At 45.9% G+C, this 20339-nt stretch overlaps 1 protein-coding gene and 1 pseudogene across 1 annotated transcript in view; one reads left to right on the forward strand and one right to left on the reverse strand.

The window, feature by feature from the left end:
* The window catches only part of LOC134352510 (serine/threonine-protein phosphatase 2A 65 kDa regulatory subunit A alpha isoform-like), a 32261-nt gene extending 30902 nt beyond the window's left edge, over window positions 1-1359 (reverse strand). The window contains exon 1 of the mRNA XM_063059777.1: window positions 1315-1359. Within this exon, the coding sequence (XP_062915847.1) occupies window positions 1315-1359 (45 nt within the window). The remainder of the gene's footprint in view (window positions 1-1314) is intronic.
* A 218-nt stretch (window positions 1360-1577) lies between these two features.
* The window catches only part of LOC134352511 (serine/threonine-protein phosphatase 2A 65 kDa regulatory subunit A alpha isoform-like), a 50293-nt pseudogene continuing 31531 nt past the window's right edge, over window positions 1578-20339 (forward strand).

Below are 20339 nucleotides of genomic sequence, written 5' to 3' on the forward strand. Positions count from 1 at the left end.
ACGCGTTACTACACAATAAAATAGTCCCATGTTGTACAGTAGGCTGTACGGTACAGGCATAATTCATTAGTACAGTTGATGAGGTTCAGTAATAACACTGGCCACTCCACTGGGCAGCGCACAAGATTATTCTCGTCAGCACAAGTCCTGAGCCCAGTCAGTAAAAGGTTTCTCTTTCTTCAGATGCTGAGCCTCTGCTTTGGACACCCATTTCCATGAATACAGGACCATAATTCACTGAACGTGGTACCATGGGTAGATATGGTCATGAAGGAAGCTTCTGGCACCTTGGCCTTCATAAATCAAAGTAAGTTTGGATGTTATGTTGAAATTCTATAAGACAGTAGTAAGACCTAATTTGGAGTGTCGTGTGCACTTTCAGCTGCCTACCCACAGGAAAGATGTCAGTAAAGTTGAAAGAGTACAGAGAAGATTTATAAGGATGGTGCCAGGACTGGAGGACCTGAGTTATGAGGGAAGATTGAATAGGTTAGGCCTTTATTCCTTGGTACATAGAAGATTGAGAGGAGATTTGACAGACGTATGAGGGACCTAGGGTAAATGCAAGCAGATTTTTGCCACTTAGGTTGGGTGGTACTACAACCAGAGGCCATGGTTTGAGAGTGAAAGGTGAGAGGTTTAAGGGGAACATGAGGGGGAATTTCTTCACTCAGAAGGTGGTGAGAGTGTGGAATGAGCTGCCAGTGCAAGTGGTGGATGCGAGCTCGATCGAATTGACTTTATTACCAACATCCTTCATACACACGAGTAAAAATCGTTATGTTACATCTCCGTCTAAATGTGCAATTTATGATAAATAGTATGTATGTATGGTTCTCAGTAATGTTAACTGCTAAGGCTATTAAAGTGGCTTCTCTTTAATGTTAACTGCTGATGTAATAGTTTCTCTGTCGCTGCGATATTTGGGTTTTAACAGGGAACTAACCAAATACGAGACACATTATTCTATCTTGTTTGTCTAGGAACTGAGTTTTTGCGGTTTTTCGGTCAAGGTGAGTGAGGAGGTAGAACGAGTGCAGGGAGTGCTCGGTGATCACCGGACGGAGTCTACGGGAATTTGAGGGTCCGGAGGTTGGCAACGTTTCGGCGGAGGTCATATAAGGAGGAACACTGGAGGCGTGAGCTCCAACGATTTTTGTGCACAAACTGTTAACTTTAACAAGAGTGGCGTCTTTGTCTTTTATATTTGGTTTCTCTACTAACTACACAACAAAATAAGAGTTATAAAGTGTAATCATTTAATAGCTAGATAGAATTGGGGACCACGTGGCCGAGGCCCCAGACTGTGAGTACTCTGCGCTCATTCTTGGGGTTCTGTGGTTGGTATCGGAGATCCATGAAGGGCTACCCAAAGTGAGTCACTCCTTGAACCAGCTTCAGTGTGGTTTCCCTCCCTTGGGGAAGAAAGGGAAAGGGAAAAGGGGACGGGAGGTTGGAGAATATCTAAACCCATCAGAGCCCTTTCGACAGATGCAAAATGCGACGAGGCTTTTCAATCGCTGAAAGAGTTGCTGACCCAGGCACCGGTGCTGGCTTTTGCAGAGCCCGACTACCGTATGTTGTATCAGGATCCGGGCACCGGGTTGAGGCCTGTGGTGTTCGTCAGCTGGAGTTTGTTACCCTCCGAGAGAAACTCTCCCACCCACAAGTTGGAATTTGTGGCATTGAAATGGGCAGTGGTGGATAAGCGGAGTGACTGTCCCTCTGGGGCCAAGTTTGAGGTGAGGACGGACAACAATCCGCTCACTTACATCCTGACCTTGGCGAAACTGGATGCCACAGGTGGTTGGCGGCCTTGTCGGTATATGATTTCAGCCTGAAGTACCGGCTGGGAGCCGGAACATTGATGCAGATGCTTTGTCCCGACGGGTGCATGAGGGACTGGACATGGACGAGGAGTGGGAGAGTGTTCCTGCCCCTGGGGTGAAGGCCATGTGTCAGTTTGCCATCACCGTGAAGGCCGAGGAAAAGGAAAGGGCGGATCGAGCAGCGGATCATTTGGGGGCTTCTGATGATGCCCTACCTCCAGTTTACTGTAACCTGACTGTTCTGAAGACCAAGCAGCTGCCGGAATTGAGTTCTGGAGGAGTGGCAGCTGCTCGGTGAGGTGATCCGGGCACTGGCACTATTTGCTATCCACAATATTCATTGTTTAATTTGGAAAACTGTTGAGGAAATTAAGTATATGGTTATTCAAAGGATTTGATCTACCTTTATTCTTTTTGTTTCTGTTCCATTGCTGGAAGATCCTTCATATCACCCTCAACTTATTCTTAAGGCCCTTTGCATTGCTATATTGCTTCTGACGTTCACAAGTCTTTGAAAAGTATGTAGCATTCAATAGTGCATTAGGTTGTCTCTCCCCAGTTATAAAAGACAAAGGTGCCGCTCTTATTAAAGTTATCAATTCGTGCACAAAAATTGTTGGAGCTCACGCATCTGGGGTTCTTCCATAAACGACCTCCGCAGAACCGCCAGCAACCTCCGGACCCTCGAATTCCCGTATACGCTGTCCTGTGACCACCGAGCGCTGCCCACACTTGTCCTTCCTCTTCCCTCGCCTCACCCGAAAGCCTGTGTACCAACTCAGTTTCCAAACATACAAGATAGAATAACATGTCTCCCATTGGTTAGTTCCCCGTTATCTGCAGTTATAACCCAAACATCACAGCGGCAGAGAAACCATTGCATCAGGAGTGAGCATTACAGGGAAGACATTACATTGGCCTTAGCAGTTAACATTACAGAGAAGCCATTTTAATAGCCTTAGCAGTTAACATTGCTGAGAACCATACATACATACTATTTATTATAAGTTGCACACTTAGACAGAGACGTAACATAAAGATTTTTACTCGTGTATATGAAGGATGTTGGTAATAAAGTCAATTCAATCGAGCTCGCATCCACTACTTGTGCTGGCAGCTCATTCCACACTCTCACCACCTTCTGAGTGAAGAAATTCCCCCTCATGTTCCCCTTAAACCTCTCACCTTTCACCCTCAAACCATGGCCTCTGGTTGTAGTCCCACCCAACCTCAGTGGAAAAAGTCTGCTTGCATTTACCCTAGATCCCTCATACCTCTGTCAAATCTCCTCTCAATCTTCTATGTTCCAAGGAATAAGGGCCTAACCTATTCAATCTTCCCTCATAACTCAGGTCCTCCAGTCCTGGCACCATCCTTATAAACCTTCTCTGTACTCTTTCAACTTTACTGACATCATTCCTGTGGGTAGGCAGCTGAAAGTGCACACGACACTCCAAATTAGGTCTTACTACTATTTTATAGAATTTCAACATAACATCCAAACTTACCTTGATTTACGAAGGCCAAGGTGCCAGAAGCTTTCTTCATGATCATATCTACCCATGGCACCACGTTCAGTGAATTATGGTCCTGTATTCATGGAAATGGATGTCCAAAGCAGAGGCTCAGCATCTGTAGAAAGAGAAACCTTTTTATGACTGGGCTCAGGACTTGTGCTGACGAGAATAATGTTGTGCGATGCCCAGTGGAGTGGCCAGTGTTATTACTGAACCTCATCAACTGTACTAATGAATTATGCCTGTACCGTACAGCCTACTGTATAACATGGGACTATTTTATTGTGTAGTAACGCGTTATTGAACATGCGCTATTAGGCGCGTATTGATCTGTATATCTGTGTTCAGTTCGGGTTCCGTCAGTGAAAAACCCTGTTAACTTAGCTCCAGTCTCCAGCATTTTTATTTATAGTTTTATTGTGTAACCCGGCCACATACACAACAATGCCCAAGCAAGAAATGGATTGAATCGCTAAATCATGAGATCCAATCTTTCTGTCACAACTATAACCTCACTCTGCTCTGGAAATAATGCTTTCTGCTATGGGTTTCTGTTCTGTTCGCCATTACCTGCATTTAATTGTTACAAGGGGCACTTCGTGGTGTATTTTTGATTGTAGCATATTTTAAGCAAAATATCTTTTTTTGTTCAGGGTTGGATGGCATTGATCAATTTCATTTCTTTCCTTTCCCCAGTTACGGTTGAACAACATAAAGCAACTGTCCACAACTGCCTTGGCCTTGGGGGTAGAGCGTACCCGGAATGAGCTGCTCCCACTTCTGACTGGTAGGTACAAAGCTGCGTGTGGTTGGGCTGCCTCGGTTTGAACAATCGCCCCTCAGAGTCGCCTTGCCACTGATTTCTCGTCTCGATGCAGACACCATTTTCGTTGAAGACGAGGCTCTGCTGGCATTAGCGGAGCAACTAGGGAGCTTCACGGTGCTCGTTGGCGGACCGGAGTATGCTCACTGTTTGCTGGTAAGAGCGGACGTACATTTACAAAGCACTGCACAGGACGGTCACGCGGTTAATGCCATTGAAGTGGTATTACTGTCTTAATAAAGGTTAATTTCCAGAAGATGATTCTCAAAGCAGCAGGGTTCCACAGGCAATGATAAAGTAAATGACTTAATAATGAGTCATAGAAAAGTTCAGCACATGTTCCCCTTAAACAGTTCACATTTCACCCTTAACCCATGACCCTCCAGCTGCTGTCTCATCCAACCTCAGTGGACAATGACTGCTTGCATTTACCCTATCGAAACCCCTCATAATCTTGTCTCATTCTGTCATATCTCTTTGCAATTTTCTATGTTCCAAGTTAAAAAAAGTCCCGACATATTCAATCTTTCCATATAACTCAGGTCCTCCAGACCCGGCAATGTCCCTGTAATCTCTCTTTGTTATGATGGGTTGCTTGAATGAGGGGTAAATGGACACATACAGAACCCTCTCTGCTTTTATTGTTTGCAATAAAATCTTTGAGGCAGATGAGGCTTTGTGCCACCCAACATATTTGTAAGCAGGAGAAAGTCTGCAGATGCTGGAAATCCAAAGCAACTCTCACAAAACGCTGGAGGAACTCAGCAGCTCAGGCAGCGTCTCTGGAAAAGAGTAAGCGGTCCATGTTTCTGGCCGAGACCCTTCTTCAGGACCTGGTTGAAATATTGGAGGGGTGTATCATTGAGAATTGCTACAGTGAAGTGTAGTTACTTTACCCCTGATCCAGGTTCCCCACACAGCCTGTTGGAAAACATACATGGACTGATACCGTCCCCCGAACACTGAAACCTCTGCTCTGTATTGACGAAATATACGTTCAACATGAGCCCAACCGGGGGAAACAAAACACAGATGTTAATGCCCAGAGGCAATGGTCCTATGCATTAAATATTTATTTAAAATAACATACTTGTATTGTTTTTAAATACCCATAATGGGGAACAAGATTCTGAAATTAAATAACGAGGGCCTCAGGCTATTACAGGGCAGAGTTCAAATTAAAATGATTTTCAGTGATCAGTTCATGATAGGACAATTCGGAATTAAAATATTGAAATCAATTTATGAAACCACCAAAGTAGCTCGATCAATGAGGTTTAACCAGGATGCTGCCTGCTTCAGAGGAAGTGCTCCAACTTTATCAGACTCTGGGTAGGCCACGTCTGGAGTATTGCATGCAGTTCTGATTGACCCACTGTAGGAAAGATGTTGGGGCTTTGGGGACGAGACAGAAGAGGTTCGCCAGAATGTTGCCTGGTTTAGAGGACATGTGATCATGAGAGCTGGATAAACTTATGTTGTTTTCTCTGAAGCGCTGGAGGCCGAGGGGAGATCTGCTAGAGGTTTGTAAGATTATGAGAAGCATGTGCATAGATAAAGTAGAGAGGAGTATCTGTTTCCCAGGATTTAAATGTCTAATACCAGAGGTATGCATTAAAGGTGAGAGTGGGTAGGTAGGTTCAAGGGGGATGTGAGGGGTAAGTTTTTTTACCATCAGAGTGGTGGATGCCTGGAATACATTGACTGGTATGACGGTAGAGGCTTTTCAGAGATTTTTGGATAGGCACATGGGTATGAGAAAGATGGAGGGAGATGGACATTGTGTAGGTAGGAGGGATTAGTTCTTGGTGGTTTTTGATTTTCTTTTTAGCTGGTTTAGCACAACATTGTGGGCCAAATGGCCTGTTTCTGTACTGTACTGTTCGATGTTTTACTTTATTGTTTGCAGTGGTTCCAAATTAGACATTCCAGCGTTCAGTATGTTGAGTGTAGAGTGTGTGCATTCTTTTTGTATTGATACTCCTTTCAAAAATGTTTTCTTTTTGTGTAAAATTACCTGCGAGTACAGGCAGAGAATTCTTAAAGCATTTACGTAAGGCATCCAATTCGCTCATGTGTGGGTAGGGGCTGTATATAAAATATCACAAACTTTTAGCAGTGTTTCTTGAAGAACGCTGAGATGGCCTGGCTTTGTATTATAGAAAATAGCAATTCAGAAACGTTTTCTCGGAGCCCCTGTGATGCCTGCAACTCTAAACTGAACATGGGCACAGTTGTTGTTTGAATAGTTCTATAAGATACAGGTGCAGAGTTAGGCTATGTGGCCCATCGATCCATTTTCCCCTCTCAGCCCCAATGTCCTGCCTTCTCCCTGTATCCTTTCATGCTGCGATTAATCAAGAGTCTTATCAATCTGTCTTTCAATCATGGCTGATCCTTTTTTTCCCCTCCTCTGCCCCACTCCCCAGTCTTCTCCCAGTAACCTTTGATGCCATGAACCTATCAAGAACCTATCAATCTCTGCCTTAAATATACCCAATGACTTGACCTCCACAGCCACCTGTGGCACAGAATTCCACATATTCACCACCCTCTGGCTAAAGAAATTCCTCATCATTTTCATTCTAAAAGGATATCCCTCTATCCTGGCGCTGTGTCCTCTAGCCTCAGACTCCCCCACCATAGGAAACATCCTCTCCACATCCACTCTATTCAGACCTTCCAACATTTGATAGGTTTCAATGAGGTCTCTTCTCATTCTTCTGAACTCCAGCGAGTACAGGCCCAGAGCCATCAAACACTCCTCACGTGACAAGCCTTTCATTCCCAGTATTATTTTTGTGAACCTCCTTTAAACTCTGCACAATGTCAGCACCTCCTTTCTTAGATGAGGGGCCCAAATCTCCTCATAATACTCTAAATGATGCCTCACCAATACATTATAAAGCCTTAACATTACATCCCTGCTTTTATATTCTAGTCCTCCCGAAATGACTGCTGACATTGCATTTGCCTTCCTCAGCCTGCAAGTTAACCTTTAGTGAATGCTGCACGAGGACTCCCAAGTCCCTTTGCACCTCGGATTCTTGAACTTTCTCCCAATTTAGAAAGTAGTTTACACTTTTATTTCTTCTAACAAATTGGATGACCATGGACTTCCCTCAAACTTTGGCAAAATTATTATGACAGGCAGCTTCATGTTTATTTGCATATTAAAACCGCATAGGATGAACAATTATTGGTACTTAATTTGAAGATGAAATAGTAATTACTGATAATTAGGAATGTGTCAGTGTAATTTCCATTTATTTAATATTAGTACAGTGTTTTCTGGTTACGAACCTTGGGAATTTCTGTGATTGAGAAAATATGTCCTTTGATTTATACAGTTTTTGGTAGTTTGTGTTTTGTCCTCCAGCACGGCTCTATATTCTTCTGCCTTTAAATGTTTCTCTGTCTCATTTTCTTTATGAGAATTCCTAATTCTCAGCAATTTAAGAATTTATCTTAAAGATTGTTTCTAAATATTGTGTTTCTTAGAAGTAGAGAAAAAAGAAGATGTGTTTCAGTTTAATTCTTTCCCACTAATCAGCCTCCCTTGGAGAACCTGGCAATGGCGGAAAAATCGGTAGTACGAGATAAAGCCATCGATTCACTGCGAGCCATCTCCCACGAGCACTCTCCTGCAGACCTAGAAGTCCACTTTGTGCCACTGGTCAAGCGCCTGACTTGTGGTGACTGGTTCACGTCCAGGACTTCGGCATGCAGCCTTTTCAGTGTCTGCTACCCTCGGGTATCCAGCTCTGTAAAGGCCGAGCTGCGTCAGTAAGTACTTTCCTTCCTTGGAATGCTGCAGATGAACATGAGCGAAGTTAGCTGGGAATATTACAGTATTATTGTAGAAAATCTACATCCTGTAGTATCGCTTATTATGTACCGTGTCGTATGGTGTGGGCGATCGTGGGTCTTTCCGTGGACACGATTGTTCTTGGCGAAGTTTTCTACGGAAGTGGTTTGCCATCGCCTTCTTTCTGGGCAGCGTGTGTCTTTACAAGACGGGTGACCCCCAGCCCATTATCAATACGGTTCAGAGACTGTCTGCCTGGTGTCAGTGTCAGGAGTTGAGATCTGCACCTGCTGCTCATACAACCATCCACCACCTGCTCCCACAGCTTCACGTGGCCCTGATCGGGGAGGCTAAGCGGGTGCTACACCTTGCCCTAGGGTGACCTGCAGGCCAGTGGAGGGAAGGAGTGCCTTACACCTCCTTTGGCAGGGACGGATTTCCTTCCTGCCACCCAATTTCGGTATAATTTGGTTTTATTGGCGATAAGATGCTACCACCATGGTGGACGGGACCTTGTTTTAACTGAGTGGGTAGAAGTTTCTAGTTTAGAGAATAATCAGCCCCAAAATAGCACAGAAAGTGCGGCATTTTTGTTTTTAATGACATAAACTGAAGGTTTTTTGTGTGTTTTTAGTGAGAAAGGGGCAAAAGCCGAGGTGCATCATAGTCGAGTGGTGCTCATCACTTACTCTCGGCTGTGTGATTGAAGTGGCCTTGTCATTTACAAAGGAGTGCTCTTTTCGAGAGCCGTGTCTTGTCAAGCCTGTTGCTCTGCTTCAGGGCCATTTTGATTAATGTGGCGCACAGAGGATTTCACTTGTTCAGAGGTGTTTGACTTTTGTCGGACGAGAAGGTTGCTTTGGTAACTGTGTGCGCCTGCAGTCCACAACCAATGGCTCTGTTCTGCTCCAAGTGCAGGAGTCCCACATCTGGGGTTCACTTCCAGCCCCTTTACTCCCTGAATTAAAATTTTTTGTGGCGTCATTTGTGTAAACTTTCAGATACAGTCAGTTGTTTCAGAAAAAGAGAGGGCTGTGTGGTGGGGAAATTCTGGGCAGCTTCTCGAGTAGGTTACGTGGTCGGCACAACATTGTGGGCTGAAGGGCCTGTAATGTGCAGTAAATTTCTATATTCTGTTGCTATCTTGAAGTATTTCTCAGGATAAAATCTGAATACCACAAATATTGGATGTTTGGGTGGTGTGGTGGAGATGCGTCTCTACCAAAGGAGGTGTAAGGCTTCCTTCTGCTGGTCTGCAGGCCACCCTTGGGCAAGGTGTAGCACCTGCTTCGATACCACCGCCCCGATCAGGGTCAGGTGAAGCCATGGGATCAGGTGGTGGATGAGCAGCCGGTGCAGATCACAAGTCCTGGTTATGCGACCCCTGACGCCAGGTAGACAGTTTCTGAAGTGTATTGATAATGGGCTGGGGGTCACCCACCTTGTAAAGACACACACTGCCCAGAAGGCGGAAATGACAAACCACTTCTGTAGAAAACTTTACGGAGAACAATCAGGGTCATGGAAAGACCGTGACCACCCATAGCATATGACACAGCACATAATGATGATGGGTTTAGCAAAATATTTTAGTGGCTTCTGATTTAGAAACATTAATTGCAAAAATGTCAATTTTTAGTGCTTGTATTTCTGCTTGCGAATTGTTAAGTTCTGCATCAATGGGCGACTACTCCTATGTGACCTTTAATTTTATTTTTTCTGCAGACTTTTCCACAGCTTGTGCTCAGATGACACACCAGTGGTCCGCCAGGCAGCAGCATCAAAGTTGGGTGAATTTGCAAAGGGTCTGGAGCTGGAGTTTTTGAAAAGTGACATTGTACCCCTCTTCACTATGGATGTGGGCTACAAGATTCTGCTGCACCTCAGTGCGATGAAGGGGTCTACCATTAACTGTGTACCTTTCATTTGACCTCTCAAAGTGCGATGCCTCACACTCACCCGGATTAAAGTCCATCTGCCCCTCTCTGTAACTGGTGTACTTCCCGCTGTGTCCTTCGTTAGTCCTTTACGCAGTCCACAGCACCAATCTGGGTCCATTCCACAAACTTGCTGATCCACCCACCTACACTTTCATCCAGATCACTGGTGAACGTGTGAACATCAGGGGTATCAACACCCATCCTTGCAAAACCGTAAGGCATAGGAGTAGAGTTAGGCCATTTGGCCCATCGAGTCTGCTACACCATTTAATGATCCTTTTTATCTTAAGGTTGTCATAGCCTGGGGCTGGTGGTGAGGATAAGCTCCCACTACCTATAAAGTGCTCCCAATGGCGTGTGTCTCTCCAAGTCCAACTCTTGGCCTTCACGTCTGGTTTAGCTACGAGACCCGGCGGAACTGTTTCTACTGACGAGAGAGGGGGCAAAGGCGGACCACTGGCACCTCAAAACCAGTCGCTTCGAGCAGGTGGGGCTCGTCAGCCTTGGATGGCAGCCCGACTAGGAGAAGGAAAACTCTGATTTAAAACCTCTGCTGCCTTGTGGCCACACCCACCCATGGGAACAGCTTCAGGAGTAAACCCCGAGGAAGAAATCCAGAGCCCGGGTCCCTGAGACAGTTTGATGTTGTTTACAACTTCACTCTGGCAGCCTCTGTGACGACACTGGTGCCAAGCTGTATCGGCGCTTGCAATCCCTTGGACTACATCAGTGATGTGGAGAGCGGGAACCCGCTGCATGGGCAACAGCCGGTTCTTCAAATCTTCCCACCCAGGCTTGCGCCCTGCAGAGGACACAGTCCACCAGAGGCACAAACCCATGATCCCCTGGGATCGACGGCTGCCTGCTACTATAACAACACCACTGGTCACAGACCTCCAGCCAAACTAACACCCTCTCATCCCCACTCCTTGCCTTCAATGGATGAGACAGTTCCGAATCTAAACTTGCAATTTACCCTGGACCCACGCACCTTTACCTCCTGAATCAACCTACCGTGAAGGGCTTATAAGACTATTGACGGACCTCTTGCATGATAAAGATGGACTCTTGACATTACAATCTATCTTGTTGTGGCCTGGCAGCTAACTGTGGGCCAACCCCATCTGTGTTGGTCCTCCGATGTCGAGGAGGCCACGGCAGGAGCTCCAGATACAGCGAATAGCCCCGAGAGGAAAGCACCGCTTCACCTGCAAGAACTGTTTGCAGCCCTGAACGGAGGCAAATGGGCGAGTGCAGACCTTGTCTTGTTTTCGGGGAGAGCGGCGATGATGAATGAGTGGCGTGGAGAGCGAACCCTGTGGAAACCTGAAGGGTGGGGTGGGGGAAGCGGGGTGTGATTAGTGGCAGAGGCCCCTTGCAGATAGCGGAGGATTGAGATTAGTCTAGGAGTGTATTGTGGGTGGTGGGGGCGACAGACACTGATGCGCTGGAAAGGCTTGTGGGGTGGGAATGCAGGTGACGTGGATGAGGGAAGCGTGGATTATAGTGGAAGAAAGGTGATCTTATTCCCCATGGCTTGTCATGATTTATCTTGCTGAAGCTGCTGCTGTAACCTTCGCTTTATGTCACATGTGTATCAATTGCTTGTACTGAGGAGCCTCTGTATCCCACACGTCATGGCAGTGTGTGAAATAACGGAGAGCACTTGGCTCATTCCGGTAACAGGCTGTCTGTCATTCCGCTCACTGGAGCAATTGCATGATTTCACACCCCCCACCCCACATTACTGCTTGCATTTTACTGTATGGATGAGCTGGAGGTGGGAAAGATCAGTACGGATGGTGCGTCCGTGGCAAAGAACTGAGTTGCATCCGGTTAATATGTCTACGTACTCAATATGCTACGCCTTGTTAATGCCACTTCCTGCTTGCAAAGTTTCTGTTGTCGTAGTCTGCATCATCTGTTCACCTTTGTAACCGGGGTTCACAACCCTCTTTTACGCCATCGACCCCCGACCATCAACCGAGGGGCCCCAGGTTGGGAGCCCCTGCTTTATAAAGTTCCTTTAACCACAGCAGATGGAAGCGGTGCCTGTCAATCTATCGGCATGATTACACCATTCCAGTACTCCAGCTGGAGATGCTCCTCCAAGAAGGTGGTTATCTTGAGGCTTTTGCCTGAAGAGCAAACTGTTTAATCAGTGTGTGTCCTTTCATATTCCTCCAACGTAAAGTATCCCAGGCAAAAGGCTTGACGCAGTCCGCAGTATCCTCGTGTACTAAGGAGCCAGAGTCATACAGAAATGGTACGCTGAAGGGGAGCTGGGATGGACACTTTGACCCTCACCTAGCTTCTGGTTAACGGTTGGACGTGTACTCCTTGGTGTTGAGTAAGCTTCTCTTCTGGTTACTGTCCAGTGACTCCTGGAAATAAACCTTCACATCTGTAGCCAAGGAGATGTTCACACTTGCTCCAGGTTCAGACCCCACCAATGATGGCTAGCATATCAAAACAAGGATGTAATGTTCACATTTTATAAGGCTTCACTTGGAATATTGAAGGTAGTTTTGGGCCCCTTATCTAACAAAGGGTGTGCCAAGACAGGAGTGGGTTGAAAGGAGGGTCACGATAGTGATTGAAAGGTCCAGGATTGAAAGGCTTGTCGTACGAGGAGCGTTCGATGACTCTGTGCCTGTACTGATTTGAAATCAGAAGAATGAGGGGGAGGGATCTCATTGTAACCTGTCAAATACTGAAAGGCGTCCGGAGTGGATATGGGGAGGATGTTTTCTATGGTGTGACAGCCTAAGACCAGAGGAAGCAATCTCAGAGCAGAGGTTTGTCCATTTAGAATGGAGATGAGGAAGGATTTCCTTATCCAGAGAATCTGTGGAATTCATTGTCACAGAGGAGAAGTCATTGGGTATATTCAGGGCAGAGAGGTTGATAGATTCTTGATTAGTCAGGGCATGAGAAGTGACCTGGTTGAAGCGTATAAGATGATGAGAGGCATTAATCGTGTGGATAGCCGGAGGCTTTTTCCCAGGGCTGAAATGGCTGACATGAGGGGGCATAGTTTGAAGGTGCTTGAAAGTAGGTGTAAGGGGGACATCAGAGGTAAGTTTCTCACCTAGAGAGTGGTGGGTGTGTGGAATGCACTGACAACAAAGGTGGTAGAGATGGATACAGTAGGGTTTTTTAAGAGACTCTTAGATAGGTACATGGAGCTTAGAAAAACAGAGGGCTATGCGGTAGGGAAATTCTGGGCAGTTTCTCGAGTAGGTTACTTGGTCGGCACAAATTTGGGGCTGGATGGCCTGTAATGTGCTGTAGATTTCCATGTTTCGATGAAGGGATATGGGGAGAAGGCAGGAGATTGGGCTGAGGGTGAAATGGATCAACCATGATGAAATGGCAGAACAGACTCGATGGGCCAAATGGCCTAATTCAGCTCCTACATCCTACGGTGAAACGTGACCACTTGGGTGATTAGCTTGGAGATTCACTCAGCAGAGAGTGGTGCTTCAAGAGCAGGAGAAAGGGAGTTGGTTCATCAATAAATTTTTGCACTGTCATGACATTTGCTAATATACTAATCCAAGGAACGCTTCCATCAAAGGTTGCATGTTGATACACTCCAAATCTCCATTCCAGTACTTGTATCCTGGGAAGATTCCAGCACACATTGCAAAGTAATGAAACCTGTTGCTACTTTCTAGGTAATCTGAACGAATATCATCTGGGAAACAATTGTTATATTGTCAGTATTTATTTTTATGATTTTTTTGATGAGATTAGTTCTTCCTAATGTTAACTTCAGAAAATTAATTTTGTTTTTTAATGAAGAACCAGCTCAAACCCGGTTTGAACATCTTTTTCACAGGATTCGGTGAGGCTGTTGGCAGTTGAGGCTTGTGTGAGCATAGCCCAGCTGCTGCCCCAGGAAGACCTGGAAGCGTTGGTGATGCCGACCCTCCGGCAGGCAGTGGACGATAAATCCTGGCGTGTTCGCTATGTGGTGGCAGACAAATTTTCTGAAGTACGTGTTATTGCTGAAGCACAAAGTGCATCTCTTTGGTAGGATGATATGGTGCATTTATGTTTTAAAACTAGTCTTTAAGTTTTCTGTTCCAGCTGGAATCCCTTCTGACTCTGTCAAAGTCATGAAAACACGATTAGTTCCTCTAATATAGTTTTAAAAAATCATTAAATCAAGCACCTGTGTATTTTTAATATAATTGACTGACATGCCAAATGGTGCTGAGATTTCATTCCAGATTCATTTAATTAGCCTGTTTTTAAACATGGATCTGAAATAGAACAAAGTTGGTCTGAATTGAGCTCAGATCTTTTTCAGTGTATCTGAAGGATAATCCTGTGACAGGGGTTTAGAACAAACTTGTTGGCATAGTGCCAGGGATCTGGGGATTCAGCACGTGCACAGGTTGATGACACTGATATTTTTCACTTTTGACTGGAGGAAGTTAAGGGGAACTTCAGTTCTGTTTGAAAATGAGCCGAAAGGTCGAAAAGCCAGGACGATCCTCAGAGACTTTGACACTCAGGAACTTGAAACTACTCACCCTTTCCACAGTCCCCTTGATTAGGACTGATGTGTGTTCCCTTGACTTCCCCTTCCTGACGTCTACAATCAGTTCCTTGGTTTTACAGTCATTGTGGTAAATTTTGTGATGTAGTGCATTAATTAAATGCTGCTTAAAACTTTTGATGGACTGGACCTCGCTGGTTCCTTCCCACTGCTGACTTCACACAAACCAGGTATGGTGTAGGGAGGTGGTGATTCAACTTCACCCTCCTGTGGTCTACAATCAGTTTCTTGGTCTTACTGACAAGTGCCAGATTGTTGCCACACCACTCAACCAGCTGATCTATCTCACTCCTCTTCGGCTCCTTGTTACCATCTGAAATTCTGCCAACAATAGTGTGTCATCAGCAGATTTATAGCCCTGAAGAGTAGTCTCGGCCCGAAACATGGACTGTTTATTTCATTTCCATAGATGCTGCCTGGCCTGCTGAGCTCCTCCAGTATTTTGTGCTAAGTTTCCAGCATCTGCAGAATCTCCTGTGTGTTTATAGTTTTTGAACCAGATGGTCTTTGTTCTCAGTCCCAAACTTGTTGCCTCAGGCTTCCTCCTGGTACTCCGGTTTCCTCGCACAGTCCAAAAGCATTCCGGTTTGTAGGTTAAAGGGTCATTGTAGATTGTTGCACAAGTTGGTGGGTTACTGGCAGTGCAGTTGAAGGGCCGGAACAGCTTGTTCTGTTCTGTGTCTCCAATTAAATCTATACCCTTTAGTCTTAGACTTTCCTAGCCTGGGAAAACACTCGGATCAACTGAAATCTCCGTGCTTTTCTCACCGCAGTGTAATCCAAATCCTCAAAATAAAGGCACATTGCCTACACAGGTTAATTGCAAACAATAACGATCAGGTTAACATTATTTAACAATTAAGAAACATTATTTAATGATTAAATAACATTATTTAGTTGTTTTTTTGACCTGAGAAACTAGCTGATTACAATTGCTCACGTTGTTGTCTGTTTACCATACTTTCGGATTCAGAGTGTTACGAGAATACACATAAAATTAAGATGTTTGCTGGCCTGGGCTAGCATCAGTGGCATCAGCAGTTGGTCTGCCACCTGCCCTCAGGGGAAGGAGAGATAAGGAACAATGGAGCTGTCTGGAGCGGCTCCCCCTTTGAACCCTGAACTGTTTGAAGTGATGGACAGGCGATACCCCAGCAGGGGGATAAAAAGGGGACAGGTTCGCTAAGACAGGACACACACGCCACCCGAGGTAACGAGACCCTGGAAGCTGTGCGCCTCTCACGAGTGGATGAGAAGTACCAGACAACGACAAGGGTGGAAAGGTACGATCAGCGGGAACCCGGTGTGTGTCCGCCCTTGCCTGGGTGCCGGGTTCACTGCAGAGGATCGACCGCATCTGGAGGAGGGGTCACAGTCGGTGACCTCAGGTGACATCACCAAGGACCCGCCCAAATGCTGTTTGTGAGCCATCCCGCTGGTCTGTGAGTGAAGCCGTTCTGAATGATCAGTTGTTCCTGTTCTCTCTGTCTCTCTTCCCCCACCTTGTCCATCGCCATGGCAACGATTACTGCGAACTGAACTACAAACTGGACTGAACTTTGAGTCATTTTGAAATTGGTCATTTACCCCTAGACAACGATAGAGCTTGATTGATGCTGTTATCTTAATTCTGTGCACATGTGTGGTTATCATTGTTGAATTGTTGCATTTATTATCCTTTCGATTACTGTGTTGCTTGTTTCTTTAATAAAACTTTCTTAGTTCTAGTACTCCAGACTCCAACTGAGTGATCCATTTCTGCTGGTTTGGCAACCCAGTTACGGGGTACGTAACAAGAGCCATCGACGACAATATTTTCTCAACTTTGCCTTTCTTTAAAAATTTAAAATTCCGTCTCTGAAGGCCAGGAAATTCCGGTCCCACCCCAAAGCATTGAGATTAAAACTTTCTGTTCTGTAGAAGTGTAAAATCTGTACCGAAGCAGCTGGTTTATCTGTGGATATACTATCAAGGATAGATCATTACAGCTGTTTTACCTGGGTAACACGAAAGAATGCTGCTTCTAAATGGACACCATTTATCTAACCATTCCCTTTTTCTCCCCACTCATTTATTTCTTTACCAGAGCATGAGGTATCCACTCATTGATAAACATCTGAACACAATGGCAACATTTCTCTGGGTTTCTTTCCTCTTACCCCATAGCTTCACGTGACCCTGATTGGGGGGTGGGCTTGGCTCAGCAGGTGCTACACCTTGCCCAAGGGTGACCTGCAGGCTAGCGGAGGGAAGGAACGCCTTACACCTCTCTTGGTAGAGATGTATTTCCACCCCGCCACCCATGATAAAATTACGTAATTAAAAACTAACCTTGCAATGAAGTCCGTAGCTAAAGTATAGTTCAGATTTTCAATTTTGAAGTTCATATTTTCAGAGTACATACATGTCACCACATACAACCCTGAGATTCATTTTCCTGTGGGCATACTCCGCAATTTCTATAGAATAGTAACTGTAAACAGGATCAATAAAAGATAAAGTACAAATGCAAATATAAATAAATAGCAATAAATAACAAGAGTATGAAATAACAAGATAAAGAGTAATTAAAGGAAGATCATTGCTTGTGGGAACATCTCAATCGATTAAGTGTACTGATCCCCTGAATTTCAAGATCCTGATGGTTGAGGGGTAATAACTGTTCTTGAACCTGGTGGTGTGGGTCCTGAGGCTCCTGTACCTTCTACCTGATGGTTGAGGGGTAATAACTGTTCTTGAGCCTGGTGGTGTGGGTCCTGAGGCTTCTGTACCTTCTACCTGATGGTTGAGGGGTAGTAACTGTTCTTGAGCCTGGTGGTGTGGGTCCTGAGGCTTCTGTACCTTCTACCTGATGGTTGAGGGGTAGTAACTGTTATTGAACCTGGTGGTGTGGGTCCTGAGGCTCCTGTACCTTCTACCTGATGGCAGCAGCGAGACGAGCGTGGAAAAGAAAGATGGTGTTGTCTTTGTGATTCCTCTGTTCACGTGTTAATGCACAGATTGCTGCTATTGAAACCTGCTCTATCTTTGTTAATCCGGCTCCGGATTTTTCCCTCGGGGTTTACTCCTGTGAGTGGGTATAGCCGCAAGGCATTGGAGGTTTGAGATCAGAGTCTTCCTTCTCCTAGATGAGCTGCTAACCATGAGCCCCATCTGACCAAAGTGACCAGTTTTAAAGTGTCAGTAAGCTGCCTTCTGCTGTCAGTAAGCCACATGCAAAGGCCAGGAGCTGGACTTGGTGTGAGAGGCTGTTTGAGGTGCATGCCATTCAGAGCATTTAGTCTGTAGTGGGAGTTTGTCCCCATTACCGCCCCTGGCCATGACAACCTTAAGGAATCATTGACTGCCTAATAAGCTGCATCTTTTCTCGTCTACGTGTCTCTTGATCGGATCTTTCATCAGAGAAACTGGGGTGGATGTCGGGCCACCCAGCCACACCACTGTCCACCGATTGTGTCTGCAGAAGCGCATCATCACATAGAGAGATAAACTGGAACTAGAAACTAGAGCACATCATAAACCTGAATGAGTCGAGATCTACTTCGATTAAAGCATGCTCAGGTACCATCGGCCGACAGCATCGGGGGAGAGAGGGAGATTCACTTGAGCGCGAGGCCCTTCCCTCGGGAACATCCAGTGAGAGGCTGCCACAAGCTGGCGCCTTCTCCAGCAGCAGCCAGCGAGAGGCTGATAGACGGCGCTGCATACTCCCTTGCCCTGCGCGCCTGACTTGATTTCAATCTTCTTCAGCGCTTCAATCAGCGAGAGGTGGAGATGACCGTGGGCTTATGAAGCACTTGGAGACAGCAAAGTGCCCGATCAGCCCGAAATCGAGTCACCAGATTGGAGGGGACAGCCTCTGAAGTAAAACGAAGATGCGAAAGGGATTGCTTCATGAACCGTCCTTGGTAGTGTAATGTGGATTCCCTACTTTCGAGTAAGCAAGCGAGTAGACAAAGGTAGAAAGATTGTGATGTTGCTTCCCAGATGGACCCACTTCATCCACAAAATCTGGCTCCAGTCGTGCGTTTTGAAAAGGAATGCATGAGTTATATTTGGCCTTTCAGATTGTGGTAGTTTAGTCATGGATTATGCCTTCATGCAAAGTGGAGCTGGCCGGGATAAGTATCGCAGCATCAGTCGTCTTGGCCTGGCCAGTTTCCATAAATCAGATGTTTCAAGTGAATTGTGATGTGCCTGCCAAAGTTCTTTGCCAGTCATCTTCAGTAGCTGGTACATTAATGCCAACTCATTGAGTTAATTTGCACCAGAACAACTTAGAGGAGGAGTGGGCCAATTTGATACCTCTGAATATCTATTTAGTAAGATTACAGTGCAGAATAGGTACACTGAGCCACGCTGCCCAGCTATCCCCCAATTCAATCCTGACCTAATCACGGGACGATTTACCAGTTAATGACCAGTTAACTTATCAACTGGAATGGGGGATGAAATGTGCACTCGAAGGAAACCCAGACCGTCACAGGGAGACCGCACAGATGTGCCAGAATTGAACCTGTGCTGTCTGACTCTTGATGTTTACACTGTAGGTGTTGGCCTTGCTTTTCCTTGTGCAACTTAAATTGTGCTTCAGAATGTATGTTTTCTCTTGCCACTATCTTCTGAGAAGATACAAATATTAAGGCAGATGCTTTTCAGCAATTGCTCAATCTGTTAAACTTTATTGATTTATCATTTTGGTGAGAGTGTGGAACGAGCTGCCAGCGCAAGTGGTGCGTGCAAGCTCGATTTCAACGTTTAAGAGAAGTTTGGATGGGCACGTAGATGGTCGTGGTATTGAGGGCTATGGTCCAGATGCAGGTCGATGGGAGGAGGCAATTTAAATGGATCGGCACAGAATAGATGGGCTGAAGGGCCTGTTTCTGTGCTGTACTTTTCTCTGACTCCATTGTTTTGTTTGAGAATAACTCTCTAACATGCAGTACTCTATCTTGCAGATTTCTGTGAAAACTTGCCAGTAGATTGCAGGGAGACTGTCATAATAAGTCACATCTTGCCGTATGTTTAGGTAATATGACTTCTCAAATTCTTGGCTGGTTATCCAGTCTATCTAAAATTAATGTAGCAACTCATCTCATTCACTTCAGGAAAAAGTCCCTCAGTATTTTGGGTGGGCCTGAAACGAGGGTTCAGGCACCATTTATCACTGTGAACTGCTTGTAACTGGAAAAGCTCAATGTCCAAGCACGAGTCACATCTTGCCCCCTCTCCCATCCCCCTCTCCCGTCCCATCCCCCTCTCCCGTCCCATCCCCCTCTCCCGTCCCATCCCCCTCTCCCGCCCCATCCCCCTCTCCCGTCCCATCCCCCTCTCCCGTCCCATCCCCCTCTCCCGCCCCATCCCCCTCTCCCGTCCCATCCCCCTCTCCCGTCCCATCACCTTCTCCCGCCCCATCCCCCTCTCCCGCCCCATCCCCCTCTCCCATCCCCCTCTCCCGTCCCATCCCCCTCTCCCACTCCCTCCCCATCCCCCTCTCCCACTCCCTCCCCATCCCTCCTCCCGCTCCCTCCCCCTCTCCCAAAGGGTTAGGTTCTGCCGAAGGGTTTTGGACAGAAATGTCGACTGTCCTTTTCTCCACAGGTGCTGTTTGGCCTGCTGAGTTCCTCCAGCATCTTGTGTGTGTTGCTGGTTTTTTAACATGGTGTTGGCTGCCTGGAGTGATGGCAGAGGCAGATATATCGGGGACTTTTAATGACGTTTAGATAAGCACACGAATGTGAGGAAAACGGAAGAATATGGACATCGTGTAGATTAGATTGCCCACTTGATTAGGAATTTAAGGATAACATTGTGGGTTATAGGGCCGGTTCTGTTCCAAGCACGAGTCACAT

Source organism: Mobula hypostoma, chromosome 10 (assembly GCF_963921235.1).
Source record: "Mobula hypostoma chromosome 10, sMobHyp1.1, whole genome shotgun sequence".
Taxonomy (NCBI): Eukaryota; Metazoa; Chordata; class Chondrichthyes; order Myliobatiformes; family Myliobatidae; genus Mobula; species Mobula hypostoma.